Below are 11,040 nucleotides of genomic sequence, written 5' to 3'. Positions count from 1 at the left end.
GCAGGCTCCGCGCCGCGCAGGCACCCGCCCCGGGCGGGGAAACGACGCTTCCCGGCAGAGGCAGCGGCGGGGCGGGGCAGGACGTGACGCCGGCAGCGCGACGGTTTCGCTGCCCCGGGGGAGGCGGCGGGCGGCGGCGGGGCGATGCTGGCGTGCGATCTCTGCGGGCAGGCGCTGGCCTCGGAGGCGGCGGTGCGGCGGCACCGGCGGCGTGCGCACCTGGGCCGCCAGCCCCGCTGCCCTCTCTGCGGCGCCGCCGCCGCCGCCGCTCCGGGCTGTGACGAGCTCCGCCGGCACGTCGAGGCGGCTCACCCGCAGCCGGGGCCGCCGGGCGCCCGCCGCCGCCGCCGCTCCCCCCCCCGATCTCGCCGAGGGGCTGCCCGAGTGCCCTTTCTGTGGGGAGGCGGCGGGGCGGGAGCTGGAGGCGCACGTCAGGGCGCGGCACGGGCTCCTGCTGGGCGCCCCGGGGGCAGGTGAGCGGCGGCGGCGGCGGCGGCGGGGGGGTCGTCGCGGCTGGGCCCCGCGGAGGTTGGGGCTGGCCGCGCTCGCCCGGGCGGGGAGCGAGAACCCAGGGCCGGGGGCGAGTGCACCGCGTCGGGGCCGCAGGCGGAGCGCCTCTTGGGCTGCGCTTTCATGCCGGCGGGGGCAGCTGGAGAGCTGCACGGGGGGGGGGGGGGGCGGTCCGTGGCTGAAGGCGGTGGAGAGGAGTCGCTGAGAGAGGGAACAGTGAGCGGAGGCCGTGGGGGCGGCACTGGAAAAAATCTGCTCCAGAGCAGGGCTACGAACGCCAAGGCAGAGGAACCCGCAGTGTTTTGCGTGCCCAAAATACACCGGCCGTATCAATGAAAGCAAATCGTAAAGCTTTTGTGTGATAGGGACGCGGTTTTTACCTACTTGACGTACGTTTGGTCACAAAGGTTTGACTGGCCTCTTGAAGTCTTGTCTTTGACAGGGTCCCGTACAGCAGTTGCAGTACGCATTACAGAAAGGTAATTTTCAGTTAGAAGTAGAGACCTAGGAAAAATCCGGCACTGAAGCACTCTGAAGTACTAAACGTTGGTTTGGAGACCACAGAGATGTTTTAGAGGACAGAGTTGGAGTAAGGAAAATAGTTATTTATTTGAATACTGTATTTTATTTTAAGCTCAGTCAGAGTTTTGTTCTGACTAACTGTCCAAAGTTGCTGGTAGCTATTTCAGAAACTTAGTAATAGCATCTCTGCTAGTGGGTAATTCTCTTAGAAGACTAGCATTCTTGATGTAACAAGCTATATATACTGACAAGAAAAACAAACAAGGATGAGGATGCAGAATGTGGCAGTATAATCAACCACACTGCATAGTCTGTGATTAAAAATATGTTTTTCTTAAAAAAACAAAACAAACAAAAAAGCCCCAATTGTCACAGTTTAATCCCAGCCAGCAACTAAGCACCACACAGCTGCTCGCTCACTCCTCCCTGTCCAGTGGGATGGGGGAGAGAATCGGGGGGAGAGTGGAAGTAGAACTCGTGGTCTGAGATAAGAACAGTTTAATAGAAGGGAAAGGAAGAAACTAATAATGATAATAATAATAATAATAAAATGACAATACTAATAATAGTAAAAGGATTGGAATATACAAAACAAGCGATGCACAATGCAATTGCTCACCACTTGCCGACTGATGCCCAGCTAGTTCCTGAGCAGTGATCCCCCCAGGCCAATTCCCCCCAGTTTATGTACTGGGCACAATGTCACATGGTATGGAATACCCTGTTGGCCAGTTTGGGTCAGCTGCCCTGGCTGTGTCCCCTCCCAACTTCTTGTGCCCCTCCAGCTGAAAAATCCTTGACTTAGTCTAAACACTACTTAGCAAAAACTGAAAACATCAGTGTGTTATCAACATTCTTCTCATGCTGAACCCAAAACACAGCACTGTACCAGCCACTAGGAAGAAAATTAACTCTATTCCAGCTGAAACCAGGACAGCAACCAAAAGAGATCTCAGCATTGAATATCTTACTTCTATGGGTGCCAGTAATGCAGAGAGAATAAATAACTTGCTTGTTTGCCTGCATGTCAATTTCTATTTTAAAAATAGTTGCATTAAGGGTGTTTTGTTTTGTTTTTTATTATGTACATAGTGTATTTCAGGAAACTATGTTTGCAGTGTTATGCAAAATGTTGCTGGTGAATTTAGATTATTATACCATCAAGTTTTCCTCTGGCCAGTCATGAACTTTTAGCTTGGGCAAACACTTTCCAGAAACAGCTAACATACCATATTAATGCCTGTATTTTATGAAACCTAGGAAAGTGCAAGTAAAATCTAGGGACTCAAAAGGAGGGCAGTAAAGATGGAGTCAGGCTCTTCTCTGTGGTGCCCAGTGACAGGACAACAGGCAGTGGGCATAAGCTGAAATACAGGAAATGCCATTTAAACGCAAGAACGTTTTTGGTTTTTTTATTGTGAGAGCGGTCAAACAGTGGAATAAGTTGTCTGGGGAGCCTGTGGGGTGTCTATCCTTGGAGTTATTAAAAAAACTGACTGGAAAAGGCCCTATGTAACTTAACCTGTTTAATTTGACCCTGCTTTGAGGGTCGAGGTGATCTCCAGAAGTTGTTTTGAACCTTACCTACTCTATATGGTACTCTTCAACAATAATACTAAAACTGCAGAAAGAATATTTATTTGAGGAGATGCAGAAAGACCAACGAAGTAAGAATGACAACACGTTTTACTTTATTCTTTCTGCCCGCCAACTGCTGTGTTATCACACGAATATTAAAGTTTTGTAACCAAGTGTTCTTCTGTTAGCAGGACAGATCTTTTCGTTACCGGTTTGATATTTCAGACTAAGCATTTCTTAATACGGATATTATCACAGAAAATTGTGATCTATAAAGTAAATGGGGCAAAACTTGATTAATAGAAAGAAGGAAAATACGTCTTAAAATTGTCAGGTATTTAGATACAAATTCTTAAATGGTTAAGAGAGTAACAGCTGTTTAGAATTTACTGCCTTTCACTGGGAAATATCAATGGCAACACAACTTTTATTTCTGTGTATTTATCTTTGACTGTATATCAATTGGGGGGTTGATTCTCACAAAAACCAAGAACTGCATTGATCAAGAAACTGCATTTCTTTTTCAGACACAGAAAATGGTGAACAGCTGTATGAATGTCCAATGTGCAGTCTTACCTGTACAAACATTCAGATTCTTGAAGAACATGTGGATTTACACTTAGAGGAACATAGCTTTTCGGAAGGTACATGAAAGGATACAGGCTTGACAATACTTGAAAGCATTTACAAGTATTTGCATGTTGCAGTATAGAATCTCAGACAAAATTTAAACTAAATATGTCCTTATTTAAAAAGAGAACTGGACACATACATAATGAAGGTAACAGTTAATAGCAAGTTCTATCACTTGCCCAAGTGCTCTACTTAATTGCACACGCTAAAAGAAATATTTGTCTATGCATGCTTGTTAAGTAAATGCACTGTATGTTAGCCAAAACTAAAACTTCCAATGACATATGTTTAAAAGACAGCCATATTATGTATTTTTTTTCTAGCTCTATAAAAGGTTTACATACATGGAATTTAAAGTGGCACATTCCAGTGTGATGAGCTGAAAATCTATAGCTTATGAAAACTTCAATTTTTTTTCTCAGTTCTTTTCTCTAAATGCTTGTGCTGATTCATTAGTCATAGCGATAAAGTAAAGTAAAGGAATCAAAATTAATTTTATTTATTAGCATGGCTAATAAAATCCTAGAGATTTCCTATCCAGTTCACTGATTCTAAATTTGTTTTTGTCACTTTGTTATGAGACTGCTGGCAGTGATCCTAGAAGCTAATAAGTGTGTGGTATTCAAGAAACTGGGACTTCTTGCTAACAGTGAAGTGAAACATAGTAACAAAAGCTGTTTTCTAAGTAGTAGAGGTACATGCATTATTTACCAAGTAATTGCTCCTGCGACTGCGTAAACTTTGTCCGAGTCAAGAGTCTGAGTCTTGGGAGATTGAATGCAGTCAGTTCTGTTTGGTGTTCGTTGCTAATAGCTCAAAATAATGTGGGATGCATCTCCTAAAATTAATGCCCAGTTGTGTTTATGTATGTCTGCTTAGAAAAGAACCTTTAAAAATTAAATAAATGATCCATCAAAGCATTGTTAACCTCCTGATCAAGTCCTCTGTCTTTGGAATGTTTTTCCTGGGTAGGTGGAAACATAAGAGATCTAGAACTGGCTCAATGGCTCCAAACTGAAGAAGATAAACAGCAGAGATCAGAAGAGGAGAAGCGAGAGAGGGAAGAATTTAAAAAGCTGCAGGTACAGTAATATTTCTAAATGGTAAAATTTTGAACGGTTGTGCCGTTAGAAGCTGAGTATCTTGGAACTGTAGTGACCTGGAATGGCCATACCAGGTCAGACCTGTGCAGTCAGACAGGCTGTGTTGAGGTAGTAGCGCAGGAGTGGGTTGCAGGCAGCCTGACTCAGGTTGGGGCTGGGTGCTCCCTGCGCATGCCGTACTGCTCTCAGTGGGGGTCCCAGCACGCCTGCTGCCTCACCTCGTACTGTACTCGGCTCAGCTCTAGTGCTCTGCCTTCCAGTGCAGCCCGGAGCATATTCCCTGGGAGAGCGCCTGAGGCCCTGAGCATCCTGGCTATCCTCTTCCTGGATACCATCACCTGCTCCAGTGACCACTGCCCTGCTAGGTCCTGCTCCCCTCTCCCTCCCACCTGACAGCCCTGATAGCTCATTTCCCGCTCCCACTACCTCCTGGCCATTGACTGTCTCTGTGCCAATGGCTCTCTGCCCAAGAGGAAGAATAGGGACGTACCTGCTCTTCCAGGTGTGGCTTTCCTAGTCCCACGTTCCTACTGAGGAGTGAAGCTTGGTCTTCAGCTCTAAAATATCATAAATCTGAAGTTTTTACGTCTCACAGTTCGCTATTTTTCAAAGTTGCTGGTTGTACATGCAGCTTCTCAAAATCACTAGATGTGAATTTTTAAAAAATGTGATTTAAATCATGTACATTCCATCCCTAACAGAGACAGTATGGCTTGGATAATTCTGGAGGCTACAAGCAGCAATTCCTAAAGAATATGGAAAGGGAAGTTGATAGAGGAAGAATGCAGCCTTTTGAATATCACAAGAGAAAAGCTGACATGATGGAATGTTTGGCTTTTGGTATAGATGATGGGAAGACAAAGACCTCAGGTAAAAATGCTGAAATCGTATACAACTACGACTACTTTTTAGACCTAGGTTGTAGTGACCAAACCTGTCTTTAACAAAGCATATAATTGGATGTTTAATATTAGTTGCATCCTAATTCTAATCCTTATTTTCTAGATCAATCTATATCATTTTAGTCCTAAACTAATAAGCAAATTAGAGCTTGGTATGTTTCTAATCTTTATTCTAACTTGAAGACTTTTTTCCTTCTTTTTTTTTTTTTCTTTTTTTTTTTTTCTATGGAACCTTGGAACCAAGTTGTCTGGTTAAGGGCCCAAATACAATATCATAGACTCATAGAATGGTTTGGGTTGGAAGGGACCTTTAAAGACCATCTAGTTCCAACCCCCCTGTCATGGGCAGGGACACCTTCCACTGGACCAGGTTGCCCAAAGCCCCATCCAACCCGGCCTTGAACACTGCCAGGGATGGGGCATCCACAACCTCTCTGGGCAACCTGTTCCAATGTCTCACTACTCTCACAGTGAAGACCACCTTCCCTACATCTAATCTAAATCTACCCTCTTTCAGTTTAAAGCCATTACCATATGTATCAAAAGATGCAAATGTCTTACTACAAGTCGGTTGTCCTTGAGTGTATGCTTGTTTATTACTTAGTACTTACTGGTTCCTAAGCTAGCGTAGTTGTTAAAATTTAGAGAAGCTTTTTATCTTGTGTTTCAGTTAGTTGTAGTATCATGTAAGCTGGTCCCAGGTAAGCACAGTGTTCACCTGATTACAAAGTCCAAGAGAGGACTGGGAGGAGTAGACATCTACTTGATACATCTTCTTTGAAATGTTTTATAATTGGTACAAAAATACAGTGCCAATGCATTTCTATGTCCCTTTCAAAAGCCTTCCTTGTCTTTACTTGCCAAGACCACAGTTCAAAAGTCTTTTAGCTTGTTGCTAGTGGTTCTAGCTTACAAAATATTCATTTGGTTCTTGACAGGTAAAAGAAAATTTCTTCTATAAAATGTATTGAGTGGAAATAATACATTTAGAGTTTTCATTCTTGGTAATGATTTAGACTTCAGAGAGGAATTCAGAAAATGATGGCTATGGAATGATTGTCTTCACAATAGCATGACAATAAAGGGCCTTTGAGAATTTACATATACAGATTGGAGAGAGCATTCCCAAGCATGTTCTTTTATGTAACAAAGGAGGATTTGGAATACCCTGCCAGTAGATTTTCTTTTTTTAACATATTTACAGTAATTCTCAAATTCTCTGCTATTCCTTTTCTTGTCTTAGTTTCTCCAGGGCAAATAATTTGGGGGGAATAAAAGGATTACATAGTATGCATCAGTATTTCCATGTTTTTGTGGGGATGTTGTACTGGAGGTGGCAGTGGCATAGAAATGCTTTATTGGTGACATTACTTTTCCTGTTTCATTGTAGTAATTTCATTGTAATAGTTCCTGTGTTTATCACAGTTTATAACGTAGCCCAAGCTGTTTAGTTTAGAATTGTCATTGTGTAGCAGCAGTGGAAAAAATAGATTGAATTCTGAAAGCTTCATAGTACATAAATTCATCAAAGTAAAGACCATCAAAATGAAATAGGTGCAGTGTCCACTGGTTTTGTGATTTGGGTTCTAGATGTAATGTAGGATCACTTAGAAGTTTTAAAATAAATTGTTAAGACAATCTCTGTATCTGTTCCAAGCTGGGGAAAGAATCTTTTTCTGGCACATTTTGTAGTTCATTTTACAGATAAACTTTATATTTGGTCTTCTTTTAGGAGTCATTGAAGCATTGTGCAAGTACTATCAGAACGAAAACAAAGATGTGAGGCATGTATGGCTTTCAACAGGAGTAGATCACTTCCACTCATCTTTGGGCGACAGAGGCTGGGGTTGCGGTTACAGGAATTTCCAAATGCTCCTTTCCTCACTGTTGCAAAACAGCTTGTATAATGACTGCTTGAGAGGTATTAAACAAAAAGCTGCCTGTTTGTTTCACGTACCTCAGATGACAACCTACTGACTGATGTTTTACCTTTTCATTTACACAGCAAGGCTTATTAGGTCAATGTTACCTATTAAATGCTTGTTATACCACTGGAACTTGCTGTGGAAAGAATCAGAGGGGTGAATACTGGCAAGGCATGATGTGGTTGAAGTTTTAGCTTTAGGTTTTTTTGGTGCATCTATGTATCATCAATTGCCTCTAGTAAAAGAAGCCGAATATTTTTAATTAATACACTATTTCAGTAACTGTAACCACAATTCAAAAGCTTTTTCTGTTCCAGATACCACACTAATTCCCAGTATACCAAAGATTCAGTCCATGATTGAAGATGCCTGGAGAGAAGGCTTTGATCCTCATGGGGCATCTCACTTCAACAACAGGTTACACGGTTCCAAAGCATGGATAGGAGCATGTGAAATTTATTCACTGTTAACCAGTCTCAGGATAAAGTAAATATTGCTTTTTGTTGTTGTTGTTGTTTTTGTTATTTTTAAGTGCTGTACCTTTAAAGGTCAGAATTGCCAATGGTGTGATGACAAAGCCACCTTAGTGGCTTTAAATTTAATCAACCTATAACAGATCTGATTTAGCGCAGTATAAACCTGTGTAACTACTTATGCAGGTACATAAATTGAATAACTGCTTAGATCATTGAGACTTGATGAAAAATGATGCCATATATGCATAAAATCAAACATTGATTAAAAACTTAATTTCTTTTAGAAGTTTATTCTCAAGAAGAATCTGAATTTCAACTATTAACTTGCATAATTCTGAAAGCTGTTAATTGGATTCTCTAGTGTACATGTATCACACAAAAAATCAAACATTTTAGTTTTTGCAAGCTTTACAAGTTCTTGTTAGACTGAACAGGTGTTTCTTTGTTATAGAATAAATCTTCCAGTTTTGAACAGTATATATTGCATTGCTTTGTAATTGTGTCCCATACTCCTGTATTTAAAAAAAAAAACAAAACAGTGGTAATGACCACTTGACGCCTGGAATTGCTGTGTTTACAATTGCAGGAGGAAAGGACTGAGAGGTGAAAAAGTTGTTTTAACAAACAACCTCTTGAGATTTTATTGTTGTTTTCATTCTAAATGTTCTGTAGGTGTCAAATCATTGACTTTCACAAACCAACTGGCCCTATGGGTACACACCCTCGTTTATTCGAGTGGATTTTGCGTTACTATTCTACAGATAATGAAGGTGGTGCGAAGGTAGCGTGTACTTCCAAACCACCTATCTACTTGCAACATCAAGGTCAGTATCACAATATGCTGGTTTCTTTCTCTTCTCTATCTTTCTTTATATGTGCTGCAATTCAGAGCAGCATTTTATGTTCCTTCTTCATTTACATGAAGGCATGGCTTTATTTCCTGTTATTTTTTATTTAGTAAGAGCAACATTAAAGTTTGTATTTTTATTGGATGGAAGAGCTGGGTGTGACTGGGATCTCAACTTTTTGACATCTGCTCTTTACTTATAACTACCTTATTCAATTTCAAGTAATATCTTCCTTGATCTGAAAATAAGTAGTATGCTACAAGGAATGGGATTTATGTGGTTTTAAAAAACTGAAACTCTATTTTGAAATTAGGTCATAGTCGCACAGTTGTTGGAATAGAAGAGAGGAAGAACAAAACCTTATGTTTGCTACTGTTTGACCCGGGATGCCCGTCACAAGAAATGCAGAAACTGCTAAAACAAAACAGTGATGGTACTAGTCTCAAACTCCTTCGGAAATTTGTGGGTAGCTTAAAAGAAAAGCAATACCAGATAGTGGCTATAGATGGTGTACTCTCATTGGAAGAGAAAGCTGTAAGTATTTCGGAGAATAGTTTCTGTCTAAGAAAATTTAAGAGAATCTGCATCTCTTCTCTAATACTCAAATGCATATGCATATGTGGTTGTGTGGTGAATTTTTTTCATCTCTTCACTTTCCTCGTTCTTATTCTCTGCTACTATTTGCTTATTCTCTGTGAATTGAGTAATCACAGGATACCAAGACCAAGGAAGTTTTGCATGTAAGTGCATGCCACCTTGATGTAACTGACAACGTCTAAATCTTTCATGAAGCTTGCAGCTGTTTGCACATGTAAATTAAGCTTTTTTTTTTCCTTACAATGTTTTATCCTAAATAGCTTATTGTGGGCATATAAGATACTTGCAAACCATTCGTATTCCAAAATTATCTTCAGGGGTTTTTACTGCAACTTTGTAAAGCTATGTGGTGTCTATCAGCCTTTGATAGTTGAAGAACAAGGCGTGCAGATAATGAGGCCTAACCATCCCATGTCTCCTCAGCTTCGACATTAGAACTAGTGCATTCTGCTTTCTGGAAATACGTAGAACTTCATATATTCAAAATGCAGCTCTGAGCAACTTGTATGTTTGAGCTGTTGGCATTTTTGTAAATCCGATCCACATGTTTCACTTTGGGCATTGTAACTTTTTAAGACCTTAGAAGTTTTCAGCTGAATGTCAGATGTAAGTTTTGTTTCTTAAGCTTTCTCTTTCCTACACTAACAAATTGATTCTGAGGACCCATGTTCCAATTCTGTGGTGTCTTATCAGCACCGTTCAGTGTGTTCAAGCTCCAGGACAGACTTCTATGTAAACTAGGAAATAACTGGTGACTGAGTCACCCGCTCAACTGTATTTAACATCTGTATATTGAAATGAGGTATTGTCTTAAGTGTTTTCTGGCCCCAAACATGTCAGAAATATCAGTGAAACACAGCCATCCTGTCTTCCTCCTACTGGCAAAAGCTTTAAAATTCAGGACACAGTAAAAAGAAGAGTGTTGTATGGGATTTGTGTGTGGGATTTTGTTTGGTTTCAGTTTTTGTTTCCTCTTTTCAAAGATTTGATTTATATTAAAAAATATCGGTTATTTAGAATTTTGTCTTGAAAGCTCCTATGTAATTAAGATGAAATATGACCCCTTATACTTGTTAAGCTTACTAAACTACTAATTTGGAAAATGGTCCTTAAAGTGGTATTTTTGTTCATTAAACTATTCTCTTTCCCCTCTCCTCACCTATTTTTAGGCTCGCTGCCATGATTCTCAGGTCTTAACATCAGAGAAGATTCCTTAAAGGATGTCTTTATTACCTCTTCCTGGAATTTGCTGGATGCAAAACATTAAACTTCCAGACTGTGACCCTAACTCAACAATTCCTAGACTTAAACTACGTCTCCAAAAATAGCTGGGGGCTCTGGAGAAGCACAACACTGGAGTGAACTTGTAGTTTTGATCTTCAATCAAAACTCTGCCCTCCTGTTGAATCTGTAACTGAAGTATTACAGTCCTTGTCTTACTAGAAAATTTGGTATTTTCTTAGTTGCTCAAATGACCAAGCAACACCTACCATCCCATAGCAAACTATGCACTGTAGTTAACTGTCAGTAAGCAGTGGATAAAGATACTATGGAACTACTTTATTGGAGTACCTGGTCATGGTTTACCTCTGTAAATATGTTTATGCTGCCTCTGTGGCCAGTGCCCTATTTCTTACCAAATTTGATCAACAGATATCTATTATGCCTCAGCAAATTCTCCTGCAACTATTTGCAAAGTACAGAGACAGTTCAGTGATTTCACAATACAGTCTGTTCCACCAGGGATTAGTTTACCACTGAACTTGTAAACATGAACATGTGTGCTTACAAGGTAGTTCAGTGTTAGCATTGGCTGTGAGGTCTAAGATAGTGGTGTCCAAAGTGGGGTGCATGTGCTTTAGGGGCTGTGCAAGAGAATCCATTGGGTGTAGAAAGAAAATACTTATTTTGTACCATGAAAAAATAAAAAATATTTTTAAAAATAA

The 11,040-nt window shown here is 40.9% G+C and overlaps 1 protein-coding gene across 1 annotated transcript; it reads left to right on the top strand.

Moving 5' to 3' along the window:
• Nucleotides 1–129: 129 nt before the first annotated feature.
• On the top strand, nt 130–11,040 carry ZUP1 (zinc finger containing ubiquitin peptidase 1). Its single transcript, XM_030030057.2, is given in 10 exon segments — nt 130–339; nt 341–473; nt 3,138–3,254; nt 4,216–4,325; nt 5,048–5,216; nt 6,981–7,169; nt 7,491–7,659; nt 8,322–8,473; nt 8,811–9,031; nt 10,264–11,040. Coding segments are annotated over 10 exon segments (1,503 nt in total). The 5' UTR covers nt 130–144; the 3' UTR covers nt 10,312–11,040.

The sequence above is a fragment of the Aquila chrysaetos genome, chromosome 2 (genome assembly GCF_900496995.4).
Source record: "Aquila chrysaetos chrysaetos chromosome 2, bAquChr1.4, whole genome shotgun sequence".
Taxonomy (NCBI): Eukaryota; Metazoa; Chordata; class Aves; order Accipitriformes; family Accipitridae; genus Aquila; species Aquila chrysaetos.
This window is presented reverse-complemented; position numbering and strand designations above follow the sequence as displayed.